At 42.0% G+C, this 26,255-nt stretch overlaps 2 protein-coding genes across 5 annotated transcripts in view; one reads left to right on the top strand and one right to left on the bottom strand.

The window, feature by feature from the left end:
* The window catches only part of LOC149323489 (spindle and centriole-associated protein 1-like), a 42,835-nt gene extending 29,631 nt beyond the window's left edge, over positions 1-13,204 (top strand). For 2 of the 4 annotated variants that reach the window (XM_089489035.1, XM_089489038.1), the window contains 7 exons: positions 3,176-3,385; positions 4,376-4,773; positions 6,926-7,118; positions 7,517-7,619; positions 8,884-8,951; positions 10,112-10,185; positions 11,023-13,204. In XM_089489035.1, coding sequence (XP_089345161.1) covers positions 3,176-3,385; positions 4,376-4,773; positions 6,926-7,118; positions 7,517-7,619; positions 8,884-8,951; positions 10,112-10,185; positions 11,023-11,076 — 1,100 coding nt within the window. In that variant the 3' untranslated portion in view covers positions 11,077-13,204. The remainder of the gene's footprint in view (positions 1-3,175; positions 3,386-4,375; positions 4,774-6,925; positions 7,119-7,516; positions 7,620-8,883; positions 8,952-10,111; positions 10,186-11,022) is intronic. The other 2 variants (XM_089489036.1, XM_089489037.1) reach the window with 2 other exon arrangements.
* Positions 13,158-21,720, bottom strand: LOC149323488 (V-set domain-containing T-cell activation inhibitor 1-like). Its single transcript, XM_089478189.1, has 4 exons — positions 21,660-21,720; positions 20,388-20,792; positions 18,427-18,711; positions 13,158-13,437 (listed from the first exon to the last, which is right to left on the bottom strand). The coding sequence occupies exons 1-4, from the start codon at positions 21,718-21,720 to the stop codon at positions 13,403-13,405; spliced, it is 786 nt and encodes a 261-aa protein (XP_089334315.1). The 3' UTR covers positions 13,158-13,402.
* Between the last annotated feature and the right edge of the window lie 4,535 nt (positions 21,721-26,255).

Raw genomic sequence — 26,255 nt, 5'->3', positions numbered from 1 at the left:
CCTCAGGTGCAGGACAGGATGAAGAAGCATCTATAAACGGAAATCCCCTTCAGGGAAATTCAGATTTTTAAAAGGGAAGTAAGATGCAGAGTAACAATCCCAAACAGTAGGCGTTAATTATGGCCTAGATGGAGTGTGTGAAAGTAGATTGTTGAACTTGGAAAGAGAGGAGAGAGTGGGAAGGGGGTGTTACATTGTGTGTAGATGGGATTGGAGGGTGACATAGAAAGAGGTATCATTGGAGAAATATTGCTCACTCTAAAGAGCGGAGGGTGCTACTTGCATACAGCTGGCTTTATCCCAAACCAGAGGCAGGCCCTCAAACTGCCAGTTCATTGAATGATAAGATAAGAAATGATGATAAAATGCAAGGCTTAGAAATTCTTAAATATAAGTATAAAATTTGAGCTTTTGCTGATGATCTTGTAATTATTTTAGAAAATCCAAAAAAAAAAAAAACCTATCAAAAGACTAGAAGTTCTAAGTAATTTTGGCAACCTAGCAGGATTTAGGATAAACAAAAAAAAGTGGTTTGTTAATTAAAAATTTGACTACAAAAGAAGAGGAAGAAATTAAATCTATTACTGAATTCCAATTGATAACTAAAACCAACAAAATAAGCCACGACTCTCCTTCTAATATAGGAGCTCACTTTATACTGTGCATACTTCATCATCCATGCTGAGGCTACCCTGTCAGAAGCAGCTCAAGGCTTCATGGCTGCTATGACAACCATGGGGCTGTCCCAAGTGGTATCTGGCCCCACTCATGTTGCTGGGCACATACCTTGTGTTCTATACAGGGGGAGATGATGGTGATCTGGGAAGGGAGGAGCTTTCTACTGTTCCGTTATCATGGACAGATAATTTCCTGGTCAGGTTTAGACTTGCTGGAACTCAGAGCCTCTACAGGGGTGGGGGACCCATTAAGATGGTCCACCTCAGGTGGTCCTGTCCAAGCCTTGGTTGATCTCTGGAATGGAGAAATGACCAGGGAAGTTGACACGATCGCTCCTAAGCATCCCATCTGGACGCGAACCATCTTGGTTCTCTAAGGAGCTGGCAGCAATGAAGCGAACAAGACAGAGACTAGAGCAACAGTGGTGGAAAACTCAGACCAAATCTGACCGAAAGCAGGCTAAAATCTGCCTGAAGATGTAGACTAAAACTATTGCGGCTGCACAGAATTGTTCAGCTAAGCTGTTTTGAATGGTCAGGGATCTGTTACGATCTGGTCCCGAGGAGAATTTAAGCTACTCAACAGCTCGCTGTGAGGAATTTGCCCACCATTTTGTTGATAAAATCGCTCAGATTTACTCTGACTTAGATGCTAGAGTTGATACAGGTTCAGTGAATGTAACCTTGGCTGGTCCAGTATTGATGGATACCTTTCAGTTTGTGTAACCTGATGATGTGGACAGGATCCTTGGAGAGGTGAGAGCTACTACATGTATACTAGTCCCTTGTCCATACTGGTTTATTAAACAGACCAGAGGAGGATTGGTGGAGTGGGCAAGGCAGGGTCCCAACACACCTAAACGAAGCTGTGGTAAGACCTCTTGAAAAAAACTTCCCTGGATCTTACTGTATTAGATAATTACAGGCCAGTCTTCAATCTTCCATTTTTGGGCAAGGTGCTGGAGCGTGGTGGTGGCTTCCCAACTCCAGGCATTTCTGGATGAGATGGATTATCTAGATCCATGTCAGTCTGGTTTTAGGCCTGGTTATGGGACAGAAAGAGCTTTGGTCACCTTGATGGATGACCTACACAGAGAAATGGACAGCGGGAGTGTGTCCCTGTTGGTTTTGCTGGACCTCTCAGCGGCTTTCGATACCATCGACTATGGTATCCTTCTGAGCTGCCTCTCTGGGATGGGGCTTGGGGGTACTGTTCTACAGTGGCTCCGCTCTTTCCTGGAAGGGCAGTCTCAGAAGGTGGTGCTGGGGGATACCTGTTCGACTCCTTGGCCATTGGCCTGTGGGGTCCACAGGGCTCTGTCCTGTCCCCTATGCTTTTTAACATCTACATGAAGCTTAATCCAGACAAGGCAGAAGTGCTGAGAGAGGTCATCCAGAGTTTTGGAGTAAGGTGTCACCTGTATGCGGATGATACCCAGCTCTATCATTCCTTTCCACATAATTCCAAGGAAGCTGTTTCTGTCTGCTGTAATGGACTGGATGAGGACTGGATGAGGGCAAACAAATTGAAGCTTAATCCAGACAAGGCAGAAGTGCTCCTGGTCAATCAAAAGACAGATCCAGGAATAGGGATTCAGCATGTGTTAGATGAGGTTATACTTCCTCTGAAAACTCAGGTTCTTAGTTTGGGGTTACTCCTAGATTCAGCACTGAGCCTAGAAGCCCATCAGTGGTAACCAGAAGTGCCTTTGCACAGCTAAATCTTGTGTGTTGACTGCTCTTGTTCCTGGAGAAGTCAGACCTGGCCACGGTAGTACATTCCTTGGTTACATCCCATTTGGATTACTGTAATGCACTCTACATGGGACTTTCTTAACCTTCAGCTGATCCAAAGAGCTGCAGCCAAGCTGTTATCTGGAGCTGGCTATAGGGAGCATACACCTCCTTTGTTGCAACAGCTCTATTGGCTGGTTTTGGGCACAGTTCAAAGTGCTGGTTCTGACCTATAAAGCCCTATATGGCTTGGGACCAGGCTATTTGAAGGACCGTATCTCCCTGTACGAGCCCCCCAGAAGATTGAGATCATCAGGAGAGACCCTTCTCTCTGTCCTATTACCCTCTCAGGTGCGTTTGGTGGGAACAAGAGAGAGTGCTTTCTCATTGGCTGCTCCTAAGCTCTGGAACTCCCTCACTGTCCTTCCGGTGGCAGGTAAAGATGTTTCTGTGCCACCAGGTTTTAGCATGACAGGGATGCTGTTTTGTTTTGAAGAGTTTTAAACTTTAAATTTTAATAATGTAATGTTTTTAATTGTTTGAATTGTTTAATTGTTTTTTAAACTTGTATTTTCCATGTTTTATAGTGTTTTAACTTGGACTATTTTAGATTTGTAAGCTGCCTTGAGTCCCTGTACTGCGAGGAAGGCAGGATATAAATAAACATCATCATTATTATTATTATTATTATTATTATTATTATTATTATTATTATTTCATATGTTCTTGTTTCTAATACAGCACATTTGTGTCATTTGTCTCAGCAGAGAACCCCATTTCAGAATGTGTTGGGGCAAAGATGGCTGTGCCTGAACTCTTGCATGCGGATCTTCCCAGGAAAAGTGCAGTGTTGCGACATCCTCCTGATAAAATCCATCCAAAGCCTTTGGTATCTTCTTGTATATTCCAACCAGCTGTCATGTTAGCTCCACCACTGCAGAAAGGCAGCCAGGCCTCGCCTCTTGCTCAGGACGGTAAGAGAGCCACTTTGATTGCATGACAATTTGGGGATCCATTCTCAATATTTTTCAATCATTCTTGTCAAGCCATAAACGCACTGTGGATATTGTTCAGCTCTAGAAAGTATTATCTTGGCTTTGTGGCTAGACCTAGTCAATTCAGCTGGTCATTTCTCCCAGCTGCTTGGCTTGAAAAAGAAATAAACTGGTGTCACCTTAACCATATAAGAAAACAAACAAAATTGTTCCCTTTACACTTTTATTTGGTGACGTTGCATTTAAATTACAGGGAGCAAGCAAATGAATTTATTAAACCATTTTTTCTCAAGCAAATTTGAATGAATATGTCTAGAAAATACTCTTTGGTCCTGAGGATTAAATAAATGAGTCTAAAAGGCACACTGGCGCAGTACAGATCACCGAAAAACGGCAGCCTGCCGGCACCTGTTTTTCTTCCAGAGGGAAGCCACAGCCGCCAAACTGCACGGCTTCCCTGCAGTGGAAAAAGGACCAGAGAAAAGCGGGTTCGTTTAAAGCTGCAGGGGCGGCGTAACAAGTGCTCCACTGGTGCACTCGTTACATAAGTGCTGTGCGGCAATGTGCAGATGCTGCACAGTGCTTATGTAACAATGGTGGCGCCTGTGTACACAGGGTGCCGCCATTGTTACACTGTATGTAAGTACTAGAGTTAGGGACCGTGCGGTTGCCACGCAGTCCCTAACCCTAGTATTGGCCCTGGTACACCGCTTATTCGTGGTATTTTTGCTTTAGAGTATTTTAAAATGGATCATTTAGACTTGATGACAGACATATTAATTTTGTATTCAGATACATATTTTTGAGAGAGAGAGAGAGAAGGAAGGAAATATTCTCACTTGAGCTAGCATTGTAACCCCTCCTTGAATGCTGCCCATTCACTCTCACCTTTAGGTAGTGTTTTTAAGTAGTCTTGGTATATGATGACATACAGAAGTATTTGGTCTCATTTATAATTTTTTCCCATAGATTACATTAAGAGAGAGCCAAATGAAAAACAGGAGCACTCTGCCTCACACCAGTCACTTGTGGTACCGAAGGATGTCACTCCTTTTGTCCAGAGAGATGATAGTCTTATTGCAACCAAACCTTTACAGAATTCTCCTTACTTATATGACCACCTACTAGTAAGCACCTTCTCTGCAGAATTGGGACAAGGTGATCGTGATTTCACAGAGAGAATCAATCCTGGTGCAATCATGATGTCTACACAGAATGATGATCTGCAGCAGCAAATAGCTGAGCTAACACTCCAGAATTCACTTAATAAATCTCAGCTAAGCAAATTCAAGCACTACCATCAGGAGACAAGCAGTAATTTGCAACAACCTTTCACAAAGCAGGATGGATCAACTAGGGAAGCTCAGGTAGGTATCACAGACCAATCCAGCATAGCCTCAATAAGGATTTAACATTAGGGTTTCTTCTGTTATTTTTCTACCTCTGAAAAGGATAGCCTATTTTTGCGTGTGCTCAGGAACTCACATGTACGTAGCTATCCACTTTGTAAGAAAAAGTGATTTTAGTCACCTACCTAGGGCCATTATGACTCTCCTTTAAATTCTTTTGTTAATTCCATCCAGTGGCATCCCTAGCATTGATGTCACCTAGTGTGGTAACTCATGGTGTCATGGATGGTTGAATCCATGGTTATGGAGAGCCGCCTGAATAGCAAAACCTTCTTCCTCCAATTACTTTCTATTTTAACCTAAACTTTCCATTTTATATACTCAGCAAATACTTATATGTTAGCCACGTATCTGGACCGCCTAAGACTTACGGAAATACCTTCCAAAGGTGATATCTATAATTGGGATTTAGACCATTATATATTTATGTTTATATTTAAGATACACTTATATAACAAGGCTTTCCTGACCACATGATTGTTGAAGGATGGTTAGGCTTTGAGCTTCCTATACCATAGGAAGGCATGCCAGCCAAATGGCAGATCAAACTTCTGTAGTTTCCCAGCAGATAAGGGTCCAACATCTTGTAGTTTGGATTATGCTGCTCCCACTCACTCCTGAAAGGCAGGAAAAAGAAAGTCCTTTTGGTGCCTCCACTTGGCCGACACAAGAGGAATTAACACCACTCTCTCACCACTGGCCTGGGCAGCCAGATCCTCAAACAGTCTGGACCAGGAACCTCAGCGGCCAGTCAGTCGACACACATCAAGCACTGCACTCACACTTCCCTACCTCCCGCCTTTGTACCTCTCTGCCTTTTCACCTGAGCCAAGCAGTTTCCCCAGCTCTTTGCTGAATACTCAGGCACTGGCTATTATTGAGAAGTGATCAGTTCCCCCTTCCACCCTTCCTTCTCCAGTTGTCTGGTTCCCCTAACACACATAGCTGTTCAGGCAGTCATAGCACTGGATCCTCCCATTCTTCCAACAAATAGTTGATGGAGCCAAGAATGGGACGCAAGTGCCGCAGACCCTTCCTCGGCATGGCGGTTAGAGCAGGCTAATGCCACCTCTCAGTCCATGTAGCAGAAATAATGGTACCAGAATCAAGGAAAACAAGTTTCTTTATTGCAGAAGTAACGCCAGCGGGCCCAGCAAGAAATATCTTTCCAAAAGGTACCACAAACTGAGCTACTGAAAATCGTTTATAGGATCACACATGTACAAAAAGTAGTTCTCTCCCCCCCTCCTCCTTGGTTAGCTAGTTTCACAATATTCAGCACTTCTTGCTTGAGTAAGATTTGTTTACAGAACAGGAAGTATTGTCAAGGTGAATGTTGTCTCTAGTGTGGCACATCACATGAGCCTGGAGAAGGATTAGCTGAAAAGGAGATTATTATTATTATTCATTCTCTATAAGGTCTCATGTGGCTATTAGTCTGACCCCAAACTGCAATCATAAAGTTCATTTTAAAGGCTTAATATACACATATAACAACTTCAGAGCTAACCTCAGAAGGCCAGTCCTTTTCCTTCATTGTTGCTGCAGCCACTCCAATCCTTTGCATTGGGCTTCCTTTTGCTTTCTCTTTTCTTATTCCCTCTTTAAAAAAAAACATCCTTTCTGAGACCTGTGCTTTGTAAACTCAAAAATCCCAGTTTTTCTCTCTCCTCCTTCCCCTCTCTCTTTCTCTTAGGAGTGCAAAGTAGGATTCATTATGACAAGGGCTCCTTGGATGAAGAAAACATTCACTGGCCTTGCAAACAACTCCTTCCCCTTGAATAGTAATTTCTTATGCAGTAGTGTATTTAACAATTTGTTAAAATATAATTAGATTGTGTCAATTGCAATGCCTTTTGTCTGAAAGAAGTACTGTAATCCTGTTGGAAAATAGTATTTCTGGAACTTGTGTTGTCCATCATGCCGTTTGTAATGTTAAGCAGCATGAGGTTCCTAAAAGTAAACTGTAGAAGGAAAGCCTGATCATTGTTGCTACAATTGTGCACATCAGATGTGTTGAATATTCTAAACAGCAGCATTCAGTAATTAAATAAATTCATTTCCTTTATAACATGCCTTTATAAAAAGTGCCTCTTAAATGCTCATCTAGAGAGATAGCCAAGCCATAAGCAAAGTGAAGGAATTACCAAAGAGTTTGGATGAACGAATAGCTGAGTTGAATCGCCAGAGTGCAGAAGCGCGTGGAAAACTTTTGCTGCTGACAAAACAGGAAATATTATCCCCATTCATCTCTGTGTCTCCACCAGTTTCACCAATTCCATCACCACCTGAAAACTTAACTGGTATGTTCCAAATAGGCAATATAATTTCTTATTATATTGATGGCTGTTGTCTTCTTTAACAGAATGTTTTTCTGATTTTTAAAAAATCTAGCTGCTTTTCCATTTAATATGTTCTCAAAGTTTGTTGTTTTGTACATTCAAGTCATTCAAATCCTAAGGCAAATCTGTCACAGGGTCTTTGCGGCATGATTTGTTCAGAGGAGATTTGCCTTTGCTTTCCTCTGCAGCTGAGAGAGAGTGACTTCTCCAAGGTCACTCCCAGAATCCTGGTCTAATACTCAAACCACTGCATCACATTGACTCTGTTAAGTACACACTGGTGCTCAGAGTAGCTTATCACTTTCATACAATCTAGCTATCTTCAAGTAAACAGAAAGTGACCTTCATGTGTTTTCTAGAAAACGGAAGACAGATAATTGAGGTGTCTGTTCCAGTGGCAGAAACTCTGGATAGTTCTAAAGAAGATATGCCTTTCCCTGTCAGTGGGAGCAATGCAAGGAGGTAAAATTCAGTTACTTCCTCTTTTTTCACAGGTCAGCCAGAAGCTTTTAAACTTAGAATCTTGGAATCAGTATTATGTAGCTGATAGACACTAGTTCCCAAAATGTAAATGATGGATTGTAAATTTATGTTCCCATTTGGCTGTCTTGACTTTGTTTTAACTACCTAGCTCCATTCATGTGCATGTCACTTTGCAGAGTGAGAAAGAAATGTCACAAACCAATAAGCAGGTATCTTCTAGAAGATTCTCATTATTTTTAAAAAGCTGTTTGGGAAAGAGTTTACTGGAATGGGTGAAGACAAGCAAGAAAATCATGATACCCCACAGGCCCCATTCTATTTGCTCCTCCCTCACCCCCAATTTTGGCCAATCCATGATTTCTACATAAAGAACTTAAGTGGGCACTCTAAAAATATTGAGAGATTTCAGCCACAATATCTGCTTAGAAGAAGCACAGCCAAACATGGAATCCCCAATGGTTTCTGGTCTATTTTGCCAATAATATTTTTCTTCAAAAGGTTGGGAAAGGAGCAAGGGGATTGTCTGCTCCCGGCTTGATATTGAGGAAGTAGACTATATATGTACAGTATATGCTATGAAAATTTTCATTAAGATGCTCTGTTAGTCTCCATGGCACAACAAGACTTTTTTGTTGTTGCATAAGGGAGGATTTAGACAATAGGATTAAAGCGGGGTGGGTGGGGGACATTAGGAGAAAGTAATACTGTAATGTAAGTCTGAAATTTATTATGCCTAGCCAAAGGTTAACACAATTAAAATTGTAGTTTGGTAAAATGTAGTGTAGTTTCCACAGCCAGATATAGTAGTGGAGAACAGAACCACCATATGGGTGTGTGTTCCTGAAGCATAGGGGTCGAGCCTGGCAGTGGGGGTTGTGTTGAAGGTTTATACATTTGTCTAAGGTATAAACTGAATCCTCTGACTGCCCCCACTATTGCCCAAGAAGGACAATTTTCGAGCAGGCAACACCCATTCCCTGTTTCCTTCCAGACCCCCACCTCCAGGGAGACGCAGCCCCAACAACAGCAACATTATTTACCTGTCTTGACTGGGTAATGGTAGGTGGCTCCCTCCATACTGGTCCTGTAGCTGTGCCTGCTTTCTCTCTATTCCATTGGTTCTCCAGACTTAGTTAGAACCCAGCTATTTGTTTATGAAAAAGAGGACCAGGAATCATGCCAACAGCCATTCACTGTTTGTTGGATTTCTTTGTTCCTGTCCCACTCTTGCTTTCTGACTCAGAGAAGCTTACAGCCAGGCAGCTGTTACAGAAGACCTCACAGAGATTAGAAGAACGCAAGAACCAGCAGGTATGTTTGACTCACATGCACAACCTACCCATACCCTCATGCTAGCTCCCATCGTTTGCAGCAGACCTCCTTCTCCCCACATAGATGCCTTGTCCAGGTTGGGCCCCTTTGCAGTGTAGGAAGGCTTTAATGCATTGTTTCAATCCTGTGCCAGTAACAATCCAGATTGGGATCGTGGTGCCTAGAAATTTGTATTGGGAAAAACCCTTCCACTGGAGGAGATAGGTAGACTTTTCACCAAAGTGGGATCGAGGCTTGGGAATCCCAATTTGGATAAGAGTTTCAAAGAAGAATGTGTAGTTAAGCTCCTTTAAATGCTACACCACAGTCCCAATCCAGAGAGGTGAGTATAGTTGCAGGGTATGTGTTGCTGCTCTTTTTCCATAGACATGGAAGCTGAAGCAAAGAGACTCTGTCCATTTAATTGGAATCCTCCAAGGGAACCCTTGGCTTGTGGGCCGGTGGTTCTCTGTTCTCTGATATAACTTGGAACGGGTTCTGAGAAGAATGACAAAGGGGCAAAACAGACTGCCCAAAAAGGACAGATTGGGGCCGCCCCAGAGTTGCTCACTGCAGAGCCATGGCAAACAGACGTGTGTGGCCCCAATCAGCTTTGCTGCCATGGTCTTGGATGGCGCTCTGAAAAGAAGTGGTTTTTAACCACTCCTTTGCAGAGTGGCCTTTCTGGGTTGAGGCAGCTTCCAGGCAGCTTCAAGGCGTGCATGTGATCGCCATGCCTCTAAACTGCCCAGAATCGGGCTTATTATGTCTGTGTTGCCCCCTAGATGGATAAATGACTGGAAAATAAGTCCTGTGAGGAAAGGCTGAATGTTGGAAGGAGTACATTATATCCTTCTCCACACTTTCTGTTACCAGAATATAAAGACATATCCGTGTTAGTAACGAAAATTAGCTGTTAACAAACATGCAAAATGTTTCGTTCATTTGTTGTTTTCTTATTCTGATTTTTTGAATAAGAAGTCGATTTATTTCTACTGTTGTGTTCTCGTATATCCTAAACTGGGGGACTGTGGTGATGTATTCCCTTGGCTAGATCATGAAAAATAAATCCTTGACTCTTACCCTCCAGTTTCTGAACAGAGTAGGAATTTACAAAAGAAATTCCTAAGAGTTTCCCCACTTTTCATTTATTGTTCTAGATCAAAAGATGTGTCTGCCACAGAGTATCTTGCTGGGAAATGTACAGTTGAGAAACAACAGCCACAGGATAAAGGTTTGTATTCCTTGGAGGAAAAAACATAAGCCTGAAAAAAATGGAAATGATAAATTAAAAATCTTATTGGACTTTTAAGATCCGAACTGGCAATACAATTAAAACATACATTCCAGGCATAACTGTGGTTGAAGAAAAGAATTTGGACTATAGATACGGTAATCTCTGGGACAGTAGAATTGAAGAGAAAGAAAAAGAAGAGGTTTATGGAATATCAAAACGTACAAATGGAGATTCAGCATCACTGGGGGGAAAAACAATTGTGGCTCCAGTTGTTCAATAAAATACAATACAACTGTCAAACCTTCTGAATGAAATCACAGTAGCACAGCCACATACAATGACACTAGTAACATGCAACATTATCCGATGATACCTCACTTATTCTTATATGGCTCAAAATTTCACTTGGTCGAATCTGTTAGACTGTGGGAGAAGGAATTGTTCTTGTGTACATTCAAGTTGACTCTGATGTATGGCAGCCCTATAATCCTTAAGGTTTAGTGCAGGTTTGCCATTGCCTTCCTCTAAGGATGGGAGAGTGTGACTTGCTCAGGTCCCCGCAATGGCTGAGCAGGAATTTGAATCCTAGTTCATCATTCAAACCATTAGACAATGCTGGCTTCAAGACTAGGGGGTCCCAAAAGAAGCCCAGCAAGGACTGAGTCTGTTCAGTAGCTGTAGAGCATTAAGTTGGTATTTTCAATAGATGTCTCTGTGTGTGTAGAATCAAGAAAATTGCTTGGGATGGGCCAGGATTGAAGTGACAGCAAAAAAGGGAGAGAAACAAGTCCCAGAAGTGTAACTTTCCTCATCCTTTTCTCTCCATTTCTGCAGACTGATAATCCAAAGGAAGAAGGCTGGTTTGCCTTGTCGACACACATCGGGTAGTACCAAGCCCAGCCATATGTACAGAATTTTGGTTTAAATTTGGTTTATGCTGTTCTTATAAAAACCTGGAGCCCTTTGAGCGAGAACTTGGACATATAAATATATTATATCTCAATAGAAGCTCATGCACATCTTGGACAGGAATGATGTCTGAAGAATTCTAGGCAGTGCTGTGAAGGCAGCTGGGTGTTCATGGCATTTCTTCAGCTTTAAGCACACAATTGACCACACAGGAGATCTCATACAGCAGCTTGCCATGTGCACCTGCATCCTCAGTGTTGCATGTTTAATGAGTGTGCACACTGCAAGCTACCCATATGAATTGGCATTTACTGGATATACCTTATTTGTAATGTTTAGCATAGTATGATAAGGAAAATTCTATTTAGAATGTTTGTATGCCATTGAAATTATTAGTTTTAACAAAGACTTGATAATGTTTTAACCTATTAATGCACCCAGGCAAATAATTTTCAAAAATAAAGCAATTTTTCTCCCTGTGGTAGCAGTGATTGGATAATGGAAGGGGTATTGTCTCATGTAATGCATATTCCTGAACTTTTTGATCATAACTGGAGTGTGTGTATGTCTGCTCATCTGATAGAGTGTGACCTATCTCCATTTGCTGGGCAAATTTATCTTGGCATAAAATGTATAGTCCCATGTATTAATCTCAAGAATTCTCCCAAGTAGTTTTCCCCCTCTTTGGAGAGGAATGTTTAATCAGAAAAGTACCATTATTCCTTTTGTTTATTTGTAGAACAGGAAGATGTGATGAGATACATTTGAAGGCTAAAATTTCAACCACACAGTACTCCCAGGTTGTGCAATATAATCTGTGTAAAACTGCAGAATCATATGTGAATCTCTATAAAAATGTATAAATATACCTATCTGGTATGTGGAAGCAGGACAACCATGTGTGTATTATCTTCCTGCCACCTGAGACTGACGCATATAGTCTCTTGGGCGCTTTCCAGACCGGTGTTTTGCGCTGGCCTGGATATGTGCTAGGGTTGCCTCGGAGCATCCTTTACAGATGCCCCGCAACCCTAGCACGTACCCGCTGCGTGATAATGGCGGCACCCTGTATACACGGGCGCTGCCATTATGACGTCACGCCCATGCCGCAGCCAAACAGCACGGCGCAGGCGTGACGTGCTCGCGCTGCTACAGGGCGCTTGTGGCACCCTTTCAGTGGCGCTGGAAGGAGCTCCGAAATGGAGCTCCTTTTCGCTGTGCCTATCGCTGGCACAGCCTTTACACAGCCGCGCCAGTGATACGGAAGAGAAAGGGGCTGAGCGGCCCCCTTCTCTCCTTCCCCGCAGCTGTCGGGGTGTCCTTGGGGCACGCAGCCTCAAGGACACCCCTTTCCAGGCCGCTGGGAAGCAGTGTTTTGCCGTTTCCCCAAGGCCTGGAGAAGCGGTGGATTGGGGGTTTTGGGGCTGCCGCTGCAGATGCCCAGGCCCCAATCCAGCAGGGAAAGGGGTGGGTGCAGGCCGCCTCAAAAGGGCAGTTTGTATCCCGCCTTAGTTCCCAGTGATGTAGGAGCTAAAGTGCCCTGATTATGTGTTGTCATGTTAAAGCAGTTGTATCAATAGGTAAAACATGCAGTTGGAAGGCAAAACACAGCATACATATCGAGTCTGGACAAATCCTAGTAATTTTCATTGTAAAATGAAAGCTGCTATCAGTGCTATCAGTCAATAAAGCATTCTGCTTTGTCAGGAGAGGATCTATGATAATTTTGAATTTACTAGCATGAACAAAGGTCCAAGTGAGAGTGATTAAACCTAAATACAAATGAAACAAGTACTATTGGTAAGAAAAAGTACCATCTTGGAGATAACAGGTCAGCTTATGTCCTTTTACCTTCTCCCTTCAGAAGGAGGTTTATTGCTTGGAGGAGTGTTTTTTTGGACCCAGTCTATTAGAAGCTCAAAGGTCTGTTGTGGCCAGGACCTTTTTGCTCAGGTTGAGCTGGTACACTAGCCATGTTTGTTCAGAGTGGACCATATTCATGTAAAATAAATTTTAAAAGGCAGACTTGTTGGCCTTATTGGATTTTATTGTTCAGAGATTTGCAGGTACTTTCTGTGCCTAAGAACAACAACAAGGCAAACGTGACAATCATTTCATGTGGGTTTTTTGTGCAAGCATGCTTTTAATACATTCAAGAATATAACCACCTCCTTGCACTGTGGAGGGTTTTGCTATCATCTAGTCTACATTTTTCTTCTTTCTGCTGCCTTCAGATAATGTGTAAAGCTGAAAAGTATATGCGATGAAAGCAATAGGAGCTGATCTTTGCAGGTGGCTTGTCTTTCTAATAATTATTGTACATGTTATGGTATTTCCTCTCTGAAAAAAAGAAAAAATGAAATGGAGTATAACCTCACAAAGCCTACTAAAATTACTATAGCATAACAAAAATTATTACGGTAAATGACAAAATGTTACTGCTTACCACCGCCACCCCTCAATATTTCCTATATTAACATTTAATTGGTAAGGAAATTCTTACTACAGGTACACAGTGGAGATAGATGGCTATTTGAAGCCTGTTCTAACTTGGGGCAGGGGGAGATTGTCCTTAGAGATATGCTATGGAGTGCCTCCTTGTATAAGTACTGTATTCAGGATTGAGTTTCTAATCTTCACTAAACAGTGAGAGATGTTAATTTTGTGCAGTTCACACCTTGACGCCTCCTAGGTCAGGAGTGAGTAACCTGTGGCTCTCATTTCTCATCCGCCCCAGCCAGCTCAGCCAGTGACGTGCAATGGTAGTTGCAGTTTAACAACAGCTAAACAACCACCACATATGAGACAGTTGTGTGCCTTCGAGTTCTTTCTGACTTAATGGCGACTTATCATAGGGTTTTCTTGGCAAGATTTGTTGAAAGTGATTTGCTTTGACTTGCTCTGAGGCTGAGGGTGTGTGACTTGCCCAAGGTCACTCCATGGATTTCCATGGTCGAGCAGAGATTTGTACTCTAATCTCATGTTGTAGTCCAGTGTTCAAATGACTGCACTATGGTGGTTCTCAGTATGAGACAGACAGCAAGAAAAATCAGAAAGCTATTGCTATTAATTTACAGAGAGTCACTTAATAATGACAATGTGAGAGTAGTATCTCAAGTAACCAGTTTGCCCCTTCTGCCCCATTGGGGAGCCATTGCCAGGAAAGTGCCCATTAATTTACTAGGCTGTATCTTAGTTTCTGGATGTTCATTCTTCCCTGGGAGGAGACCCAGAATGCAAAGGCTGCTTTCTCAGCAAGGGGGAAGCTGGCTTGATTCAGAAGACAAGGCACTCCTTTCTTTTTGGCACTGCTTATCTTAGTGGCTGGCTTGCTTCCATGGGGATGGATCAGTACAGTCAGGAGTTGCAGTGGGTTTACCATGATCATCTCTTACACGGAGGCATGTTGCTTTTTCTATGCAGCACCTGAATACATGGGCTATAGTCCACAAAAGGTACACCAAATAATTTTTTTTAGTCTTTAAAATGTCTCAAGGCTTTTCGTTGTTTCTTTTATCTTTTTTAGAATCTCCACCATATAAACTCTTGAAATCAGGAAAATACACAACCCTAGAAAGTCAACGGGTGGAACCTAGGACCTGACATTTATTACCTGTAAATTGTGGTCAAATATTATTTCTATATATTTAAAAACTTTAATGGATTTAAACAAAAATGTGCAAACATTTCTTATTGAAGATCTCCAAATTTTGCATGTTCTGAAAATAAAATTTGCTATAGAAAAAACATTCTGTAGTAAAAGCAAATGGCAACTTTAAAATATAGCATTGATCAAACAAACAGTAATTGAGACTGTCCCTTTAGCTTTTGTGCAGAATTTCTTCCTTATGGCCTACTTCCAAATACCTGGAGTATGAATTTTTCTGCGATAAACTGAGAAACAAGACATGTGTGCCCTAAGTAGTAGAGATGCAATGCAGAATAGAGTGGCACTATTACTTCTCTTGCTCTAGACACTATACTTTTATTGATGCAGCCTAAAATTGCATTAGCCTCTTTAGCTGCCGCATCACACTGTTGACTCATGTTCAATTTGTGGTCTACTTGGACTCCTAGATCCCTTTCACACGTAGTTTCATTCAGCCAGGTGTCACACATCCTATATCTGTGCATTTCATTTTTCCGCCCTAAGTGCATTACCTTATATTTCTCCGTGTTGAAATTCATTTGGCCCAGCTTTCTAGTCTATTCAGGTCGTTTTGAATTTTGATCCTGTCCTCTGGCGTATTAACTATTCCTCCTAATTTGGCATCATCTGCAAATTTGATAAGTACGCTCCCAATTCTATCATTAAAGTTATCGATAAAGATGTTGAATAGCACTGGGCCCAGGACAGAGCCCTGTGGGACCCCACTGGTCACTTCTCTCCAGGATGAAAAGGAGCCATTGCTGAGCACCCTTTGGGTTCGGCCGGTCAACCAATTACTAATTCATGTAACAGTTCCCTTGTCTAGCCCACATTTTACAAGCTTGTTTGCAAGAATGTCATGGGAAACTTTGTCAAAGGCCTTACTGAAACCAAGATATACTATATCAACAGCATTCCCTTCATCTACCAAGCTGGTAATTTTATCAAAGAAAGAGAATATTCCTCTGGCATGACTTGTTTCTCTGAAACCCATGTTGACTCTTTGTGATTATGGCATTGTTTTCTAGATGTTCACAGACTCTCTGTTTAATGATCTGCTCCAGAATCTTTCCTGGTATTGATGTCAGACTAACTGGACGATAATTGTTGGGATCCTCTTTTTTCCCCTTTTTGAAGATGGGGACAATGTTTGCCCTCCTCCAGTCTGCTGGGACTTCTCCTTTTCTCCAGGAGTTCTCAAAGATTATTACTAATGGCTCCAATATTACATTTGCCAGTTCTTTTAATACTCTTGGATGTAGTTCATCTGGTCCTAGAGACTTACATTCATTTAGATTAACAAGGTATCTCTTTGCTTATTCTGTGCTGAAATTCCCCTATTCTGCCCTGTGCTCCATTATCCTCAGGTTGAGCACCCTTTTCCTTTTCTGAGAACACTGAGCCAAAGAAGGTGTTGAGTATTTCTGCCTTTTCACTGTCTTCTGTTAGCATTTTGCCATCTTCTCCACACAGTGGCCCTACCATTTCCTTCTTCTTCCTTTTGCTGCGGACATATCCAAAAAATCTCTTTTTATTCTTTTTAACTTCTCTAGCAAGCCTGAGTTCATTCTGCGCTTTAGCTTTTCTGACTTTATCTCTAAACAGACTAGCTAATTGTTTGAATTCCCCTTTGGTGATTTCCCAATTTTTCCATTTCATATACAATATATGTTCCTTTTAAAACTTAGCTCAGTTGAAAGTTCCTTAGTTCCTGGTTTCTTGAGGCATCTCCCATTTTTCTTCCTCACTGGAACTGTTTTATATTGTGCCTTCAGTATCTCCCTTTGAGAAACTCCCATCCATCCTGAACTCCTTTCTCTTTTAGTACTCATGACAATGGGATCACCCCCAGTATTTCTCTAAGTTTACTGAAATCCGCTCTCCTAAAGTCTAGAATGCGTGTCTGATTATGCCTGGCTTCTCCTTTCCACTGTACAACAAACACCAGGAAAACATGGTCACTTCCACCTAATAATTCCACAACTTGCACCCCATTAACCAAGGCACTTTACAGACTGCCCAAAAAGGGCGGTCTGTCGGCACCGCTGGTTTCTGCATCCAGGAACCGCAGCGGACAAACCGCGCGATTCCCGGACGCAACAAAAAGAAGCTGCAAAATGCAGCTTCTTCTTGCGGCGCGGAACATGGCACACTCACAGCATCATTTCTGCCACACGATGTGCGGAAGCTAGGAGGAGTCTGCGATGTCAAAATGGCGCCCGTGTAGAACAGGCAGAGCCATTTTGTACGCGCCGAGCGTATACTAGGGTTAGGGGCATCCGGAAAGGACACCCCTTTCTAACCCTAGTACGTGCACAGCACGTACTTTTTGCCCATCTGTAAAGGGCCCAAGTCATCCTTGTTAGGATCAGATCTAGATTAGCTGACCCTTTTATTACCTCTTCCACCTTTTGGAAAATGAAATTGTCTTTGAGGCAAGTGAGGAATTTGCTAGACCTTGAGGATTTGGCTGAGTCTGAATTCCAGCAAATCTCAGGATAGTTGAAGTCACCCATCATTTCTCCTTTCTGAGTGTGTGGTTATCTGTTCTAGAAAGGCATCATCCAATTCCCCCATCTGACTTAGGGGTTTGTAGTAGACTTCCACAATAACATCCCTGTTGTTTCCGTCCCCTTTAATTTTTATCGATATGCTCTCCATCTGGCTGCCGGTATTGATGTCCTGGATCTCTTCACTGGTGTAAATATCTCTGACATATAGTGCTATTCCTCCTCCTTTCCTGTTTGGCCTATTTCTCTTTAAAAGGTTATACCCCTCTATTTCTACATTCCAGTTTTGAGACTCATCCCACCAGGTTTCAGTGATGCCTATTATATCATATTTGCTTTGTTGTAATAGGAGTTCAAGTTCATCTTGCTTATTTCCCATGCTCTGTGCATTAGTGTACAGACATCGCAGACCATGGGTCCCCTTTACTTGCTGCCTGTGCAAGTCTTTTTGCCTCCCACTGTTGAGTCCTTGCACTATTTGTCTTATTTCCTCTATGTCTGTTTGACTATTGTCTCCAGCCCTTTTGTCTTCCTTAATATTGTCTCCCTCCCCCAAGAAACTCAGTTTAAAGCCCTCCTGATCAAATTCTTGAGACTGTGGGCAAAAACATTTCTTCCAACTGGCGTGAGATGCAACCCGTCAGTTGCAAGAAGTCCCTCCTCATGGAACTGCAGCCCATGATAGAAGAATCCAAATCATTCTTGGCGGCACCATCTATGAAGCCAGTAGTTTACATCCGCTATTTTCCTCTCCCTTCCTGGACTGTGCCCTTCAACTGGCAGAAGAGACGAGATGACAACCTGTGCATCCATTCCTTTCAGCTTCCTACCAAGCGCCTCGTAATCCCTTTTGATGTTCTGCAGGCTGTGTCTTGCAGTATCATTGGTTCCCACGTGGACCAAAAGGAAGGGGTATTGGTCAGTAGGCTTGACCAGTCTTGTCAGCCTCTCTGTCACATCACGGATCTTTGCCCTGGGAAGACAATACACCTCTCGAGACATCTTGTCAGGCCTACAAATCACTGCTTCTATACCCCTCAGCAAGAAATCCCCCAGTACAACCACATGCCAGCTCCTAGGCTTAGCAGCGACTGTTCCCTTCCTAGAAAGTAAGAGGGCATGATGATTTGTCTTTGAACCAGTTGGGCTCTACAACAGTAAATCACTTACTTGGGACTTTATGGATGGATCTGACAGGTCTGTTAAGCACATCTTCTTCTTCAATGTGACATGTATAGATCTCATGAAGCAATACGGGGTATTTCAAAATGGATACCACCCTATGGGACCCATCTTGCTTCTCTTCCAGGATCTCTGTTGTGGAGTAGCTGGACAGATCCTCTTCCCTGCGGTTACGCCAGGTTACCTTTGGCATGTGGTACCAGCCTGCTGAGATACACTTGGCCACCAGTGTATCATTGACTGTGCTGAACTGCACCTGTGGCTCTTCAGCATCTGATGGTGAGGAAGGAAAAACAAGACAATTAACGGCAAACCAATTACAGTTGGGATGATAATTGCACTGGGGTCTCTTAAGCAAAGACTGAAAAGTATTGAGAGAGGATGGAACATATTCATTGCTTTCTAGAAGGCACAGAACACTTAAGGCACTTGAGTATTTAGGATGAGTATGTTTCAGTTTATGGAAGGCTGAAGAGGTAGTGGTGGGTTCACACTAAAGCAAACCCTTCATAACCCCATTCCTTCCCACTCATCCAGTCCAAGAGGCTACAAACTAGCCCTCCCCCAACCTGTTGCCCTTGGGATTTGGTGCTGCAGTTCATAGTGTCTTTGCCCTTTGGATATGATGACTGGAGCTCACTAAATCCAGCAGCCCATGGGCTCAGATGAGCAGAGGGAACAACCTTCACCACCGCCTGTGAGTAGAAAGTTAGGCTCTGCAGGTGTGATGTTGAATCTCGCCCTCTGTCATTGTACTTAAGGTGGCCTTTCTCGAGGAAGGACAAAGACATGTTTACATGTAAAACAACAATAATTTATTAATCAAATAATTCAGCTGTTTCTGATGAGATGGGCTGGAGTCCACAAATGTATATACCAAATAAAGCTGGGTATATCAGAAACCAAGGTTTTTGCCTCAAGAGACTAGTGTGTGTTTCCCCCCTGCTCTGGCAAACCTCTTATCTCCTGTGGCTTGAATGGGAAAAAAATCTTATTAAAATACTACATGTGTTAATCTGTTCATAGGTAATATCTTTGTTACAATCCACTTTGTTTTGTTAAAAACCAGGCACACACTGCCAAAAGAGCTGAACCCGGATTAAGTGCTGGAGCCTCTAGTATTTCTCAATACTCATAAATGGTGTGAACACATGTGACACACAAAGTTGAAAAGCAGACAAACGCACAGTCAGTTCCCCAATTTCCAAGGGTTGTTTATTTTCTGGGGGCTACTCTGGATAAATCACTTCCTGTTCTGGCCCTGTTTTAGATTTTAGGAAGATGTTTTAGACAACTTTTAAAATATGAGCATGCATACCCATATGGCCTAAATATCCTACAGGCACCAGATCCTCTCTGATCTTGGAAACTAAGAAGGGTCAGCCCTGGTTAAGACTTGGATGGGAGACTGCCAGTGTTTACGAGGTGCTTGATGCTATATTTCAGAGGAAGGAATTGGAAAAACCACCTCTTAAGTATTCTTCGCCTAAGAAAACCCTATGAAATTCAAGGGGCTGCCTTAAGTTGACAGGCAACTTGAAGGCACACACACACGTACATACGCACACATGTACACGCATTGCACTTCCCTTCTATTCATATTTCTGCTGTTTGTTATTCAGGAGAACAAACATTTTCATGTGTGTGTGAGAGAGATTGCACCAATTCTGTAGTAAGTACATAATATCCATTGTGAAATTAAATACCATACGACTCTTTCTTAGGTTTTTACATAATGAAATCTGAAAGTATGATGAGATTCTCTGCAGCGAGGCAGAAATGGTTGCTGAATAAATGGCTATAGTGAGCAGCAGTGTAAAGAACTGAGTTTTCAGCTGTCTGCAAAGGAGAAAGACACTTTCTTGCTGTGTTCACTAGTAAAAGAACAGAGGTATTAAGTGGTCCCTTGTTCACCTGCACAAAATTGGGGGGCATGTAAGTTTTCTTACCTTCCACGATGAGTTTCATTTTTCTTTGTCCCCTGCCTCTTGCATTGGTGGCCTTGCATATATACATGGCCTCATCAGAAAACTGCACTTGCTCCAATATGAGTGTCAGGCTGCCTTCGGGAATCTCCTCCTCATCGACCCAGACTCTTCCCTCATACAGAGAATTCCGTTCCTCCAGCTCTTCCTTGTTATTGTTAAAGCTATATATCAACTTTGGGTAAAACTGGTAAAAATCCTGGAGTCCAACAAAAAATTTATAAAATTCTTTATCTTCTACTTCATGTTCTTCCTTGATATCTTCCCTCTCCCAGGTGAACGTCAAGCCATCTGTGCTATCCACAAAGGAAAAGTGGCAGGGAAGTGAAATGTTGTCGAATGGACGTACCCTGAATTCATCCATTGCATCTGCACATTGAAACATCCAGTGGATAGTTAGGCCTCAGTGCAGTGGTGAAGAGCAGCCAGCAAGCCAGCCACCATTTGGTTGTAACCTCTGCCACAAGTTCAGCAAGTGACCATATTCCCTCTCAACCTCATCCGCTCTTACGAACAGGAAAATTATTGGCTTCATTTTCCTCCATATTTTGTAACTATAATGTGCTTTCTGTTCTAAACAGATTATTTTCAAATTTTGGAAAATCCTTCAGAAATAAATTCTTTATTCTCCCATCTGGACTGGCCAAATTCAATGCATACATCCATTCCCATTGGGAAATGTGCTATATTGTACCACCTGCAACACACACACACAGAAACAGGACTGGAGCGCAGCTTTGGCGAGCTTCTGGCCTCTTAGGATGCATGCAGCATTTAAACAGCATACCTCCAAAGTGACCCGAAGCAGCTTTATTTTGGCCTGTCTGTTTCAGCCCAATGTTGGGAATGAATTGTTTCTTCTTTCAGGACTAAACCTTCCCATCTTTCACAGAATTCGAATCCTGGGAGCTCCAAGTAACAAAAAATGTCTTGTCTTAAGCCATCGTAGGGTTTTTAAAATCTCCACTAATTAATCCTAGAAATATATTCGTTTTACCACAATACAGACAAGACTGCAACACTGAACTGAAGTCATTTTTAAAAACCATCAGCTAAAATGTTAGTGAACATTTTTTAAAAAAATTTATATTTATTTGTTTATTTATTTATTTGGAGTATTTATACCCCGCTCTCCAAACAAAAGGCTGTCATATTTTTGACTAGTGTCCTTCAAAAAAACCAAAATCCTCTTACTAATTTTGATTAGAGAAATCAAGAAAATATTCACCCACTTACCCACATGATACAGAAGCAATATATATAGCAAGGGGTAAATAAGGACCACGAAGGAAACCATCCTTAAAACAGCAAAAAGACAAGATCCTTGGATCAAGCTCCAGGGTGCTGCACCATGGAATGCAAGCTTCTTTTGCCAGAGTCTGACTTCCCTGTTGATTTTTCTTTCTAACAAGAGCCTCCCTCCAGCTCCTTTCCCCCTGAACTGCCACATGGCACACCTCTAATCCCAGGAGGACAAATTATGAGCTACACAACACTAGAAGGGAGATCAGGTGTTGGTTGGCTTTTCCATTTGAGCTTGTATATGTACTTGCTATACGAGGGTCATTCAACAAGTACTTAGCCTCACCGCCCGATGGCGCTGCTGTTTCTTTTAGAAGCCTACTGTCAAAGTTTCAGTCAATTCCCTTCATTTGTTTTGTTTTGATAGCCTTTGGAAGCGAGCGTGTCGGTCGGTTTTACAAAAATGGAAAAAGAGCAATATCATTCGGTGATTTGATTCTTGTTTTTGGGAGGGAAAACACGCAGAGAAATCAAAGAGCGCTTGAATGCTGTGTACGGTGACTCTTCTCCTTCGATGGCGACCGTCAAGAATTGGTTCAACGAGTTTGTTCGTGGTCACACGTCGGTTTTTGATGAGCCATGCCCAGGTGCCTCAAAAACGGCTACTACGGAGGAAAACGTAAAAAAAATCCACGATCTTGTGTTGGCAGACCGCTGATTGAAGGTTTGCGAGATAGCTGAGACTGTAGGCATCGCAGAAGGAATGGTGCATCGTATTTTACACGAAGAACTGGACATGAAAAAGCTGTCGGCGCGATGGGTACTGTTCCACCACGACAACGCACCGGCTCACACCTCCGCGGTCATGGCCAAATTGGTCGAACTGGGCTACGAATTGCTGCCCCATCCACCGTATTCCCCAGATTTGGCCCCCTGTGACTTCTTTTTGTTTCCAAACCTGAAAAAGTCACTCGCCGGGAATAGATTTGGGTCGAATGAGGAGGTCATCGCCGCCACGGAGGCCTATTTTGCAGCCCTCGGGAAAACATATTTTTCGGACGGGTTGGAAAAGTTGGAGCATCGCTGGGCCAAGTGTATCGAGCTAAAAGGAGACTGTGTTGAAAAATAAATCGCCACTCTTCCAAAATTTTCGTTTTTCTTTTGTAGGCTAAGTATTTATTGAATGACCCTCGTATGTTGCAGAATGTTAACAATATGAGAGTAGTTTCATCGCCTTTCTCAACAATATTGTGACCATTTGTCCTGTCAATTCATTAGTAGGCATAGAAGGATTACAACATATGTAAGCATAGCATCATAAAAATGGAAAAAATTACCAAGGAAGGATTACCGCACCCCCAAACTGAGGACCAAGTCCTTCAGAGGAAGTGTGACCCCATCCAGAACTGGCTGACACAACTCCAGATGCGTCTCACAGGTTGGTACAGATGTACATATTTTTCATTATATATGTTGTTGTGTACCTTCTGCCTAATGTCAAAATCTTCTTGATTTTTTTTTTGTAAATAATGATTTATATTAATTTTTTAAAAAATTATTAATGTTTCTTGCTTTTAGCTGTTTGTGTCCTCCATTTTCCTTGAATGTCCTACATTTTGGGCCAAATTTTGTCCTGTGTTTTTTCCTACTTTTGTCCTAAATTGTGTCCTATATTTTTTCTACGTTTTGTCTCGGTTTGGTGGTAGCAAATTATGGCAACCCTATTTAAAGACCTCCAAAGAAGGAGACTTCACAAGCTTGCTCCATCTTCAGTATGACATCCCTTGATATTTTGCTCTCATATCACCTCTTAACTGTCTCTTCTCCAGGCTAAACATACCCAGTTCCCCAAGTCTTTCCTCAGAGGGCTTTATGGTTTCCAGACCCTTCACAGTTTTGGTTACCCTTCGTTGGACATGCTCCTGTTTCTCAACATCCTTTTTGAATTGTGGTGCCGAGAACTGAACCCAGTATTCTAGGTGAGGCCTGACCAAGACAGAATAGAGTGGCACTGTTACTTCCCTTGAACTAGACCCTATAATTGTATTGATGCAAATTAGAATCGCATTGATGTGTGTAGTGGAGTCTAAAACACAAGTTGGTAAAAAGAAAAGTTCCATGTATGCTGTCCTGATAACCCAGTACCAGGCTACTGCAAGATTATTGTCATGCTTAATATAAGCATAGACTGTATTATTGTTGAAAGGTGGAATAGATATAGTTTAGAGGTCCAGAATGTCAGGATCATGGTCCTGACATGCTTCATTGCCGTGTTTGTAAATGCAAGATGATGGTTATGATGTCTTATTGGTGAACCTAGGAGAAGTAAAGATTGTGTATCAGGTTCACTTGGGATAATGAGCAGATCTGTCGGGAGGAAGTATGAGTTGCCAGTCGCCAAGGTTGTTCTTGTGGGAATCTGTAGCTTGGTACAGAAGGAAAATAAGGAGGGGCCAAACCTGGGAAACTAATACAGTCAGCTCTTCTTATACACAGATTTTTTTATACATGGATTCAAGCATCCACGGTTTGAAAATGTTTAAAAAAAGTATAAATTTCAAATATCAAACCTTGATTTTCCATTTTTTATAAGGGACATCATTTTGCTGTGTCATTATATTTAATGGGACTTGAGCATCCACGAATTTTGTTATCTACAGGGGATCTTGGAGCCAAACCCCAGTGTATAACAAGGGTGCAGTGTATATTTTGAATTGCTGGCAAATAGGGGAAAGACTTTTGTGACGGGTGAATGATTTGAACTCTAAATATACTAGTGTAACTGGGGGAAATTCCTCAGTCCTGACAACACTGATGCACTGTGATTTACTCCATTTGTTGAATCTACTGAAGGCTTGTGTCCCTGGGAGCGGAGGTATCCTGTACATTACAAATATCAACAACCTGAGGGGCCAGACAAGTCTTGCACCAACTTTTTAAAATTTATTTATAAATGACCTCAAAGGTGGCTTAAGGGATCCCAAAAGTCATTTGCACAAACTTGAAGGCAGGAAAATTTCCACTGTACTCTATGGGCCAAATGGAATTATCCTGTCATAGTCCAGACCTGGGCTAAACTATCTACTAAGGAAGTTCTTGAACTATAAAATGTTCTAAAAATTAATTTTGTGAGATCTAAAGTTATAGTTTTTGAAAATAAATTTTCCCAGTGCAGACGGACATTAAGTGGCAATGTTCTGGAACAGAGCTAGAGGTTTTCAACACGTAGGGCTGATATTCCGTCACACAATGTCCTGGACTATGCACAGATTTGCTGCGTATCAGAAAGCACAAGCTTGTCAGCCTGCCATTTTGTGTTATTTTTATACCAAAGGGGGTCAATATATACCACCTATCCTTAAAGTCTTTAATGCTAAGACAGTTGCAGTTGCTGTACGGATTGTGGGAGTAACAAGAGAGATCATCTTCTGGCTAAATTTTTACAGGCTTGCCCCCAAATTCCCAGGTGCATTTTTAGAAACAGGGGAATGCCCTACATTGACAAAGGTTTGGTTGGCAGCTTTTAAAATTTTGGATTAAAGTTAATATTTTTTAAATTGTGCAAAGGTTTGGTTCTATATCTATCTCAGGACAATTACCTCTGGTCAAACCTTGTTGCCCAAAAAGCTACTTCAATTGTTGTGTCATTGTCTCCTTTGACCTCTGGACTTGGACACTGCTCACAAATCAGTAAAACAATGGCTGTGGGATCTTGCTTTCTGTGACCTTTGGACACATTCATACTTATCCTGCTCATGAAGCTCATTGAGTAAAGAGTCTGTTGGGCCTTTTTACCTAGCTGAGTATTGAAAGAATTTGACTGTTGTTAATTATTATCAACTTTTGGCAAAGGCCAGATTTAATGTTTCTCCCTCTGAAAGGCTCTGAGACAGATTTGCTGGTGTCCCTCTCACTGCCGTAACCAAGAAGTAGAACCCGTGAAGCACATTCTTTTGCCCTATGGATTCTACCAGAGGTTTGACAACATATGACCAGGACAATTGGCCCAACTTTATGTCAAATTCTTATTAGAAGGCAAGAATCACAGTGTGATCTTGGTTGTTGCCAGGTTTTTGGCTGAGGTAGTCAAGATTAGAAAACAGTTAACTTCCGTATCAGGACAAAATGTTTGAAATGTGTTCTTCCTGTGTGATCAGATCCAATTGCTCCTTGTGCTTTAAATTACACATTGGACCCATACAGACAGGCCAAAATAAAGCTGCTTCAGATCACTTTGGAGGTATGCTATTTAAGTGATGCATGCATCCTAAGAGTTTGAAAGCTGCGCCAAAGCCAAGCTCCAGTACTTAGGAGTGGAGCATAGCTTTGGCACGGCTTCCGGACTCTTACGCATCATTTAAACAGCATACCTCCAAAGTGATTCGAAGCAGCTTTATTTTGGCCTGTCTGTATAGGGCCATTGTTAATTTGAACCTGTGTCTATGGACTGTAATAGCAAATTGTTGTATAAAGGTATTGTGTTTGAACATTTTTACTGTTCTAGTGTAAATACCACGTGCTCCCATCCAGAGTAGAAAGATTAAATACTAGCTAAATGAGCCCCTTGAGAAAAAAAAAGAGCTTTTTGCT

Source organism: Sceloporus occidentalis, unplaced genomic scaffold, assembly GCF_023333645.1.
Source record: "Sceloporus occidentalis isolate IW3139 unplaced genomic scaffold, rSceOcc1.0.p SCAF_1, whole genome shotgun sequence".
NCBI lineage: Eukaryota > Metazoa > Chordata > Lepidosauria > Squamata > Phrynosomatidae > Sceloporus > Sceloporus occidentalis.
Note: the sequence above shows the minus strand (reverse complement) of the source record. Positions and strands in the feature narration are given on the sequence as shown.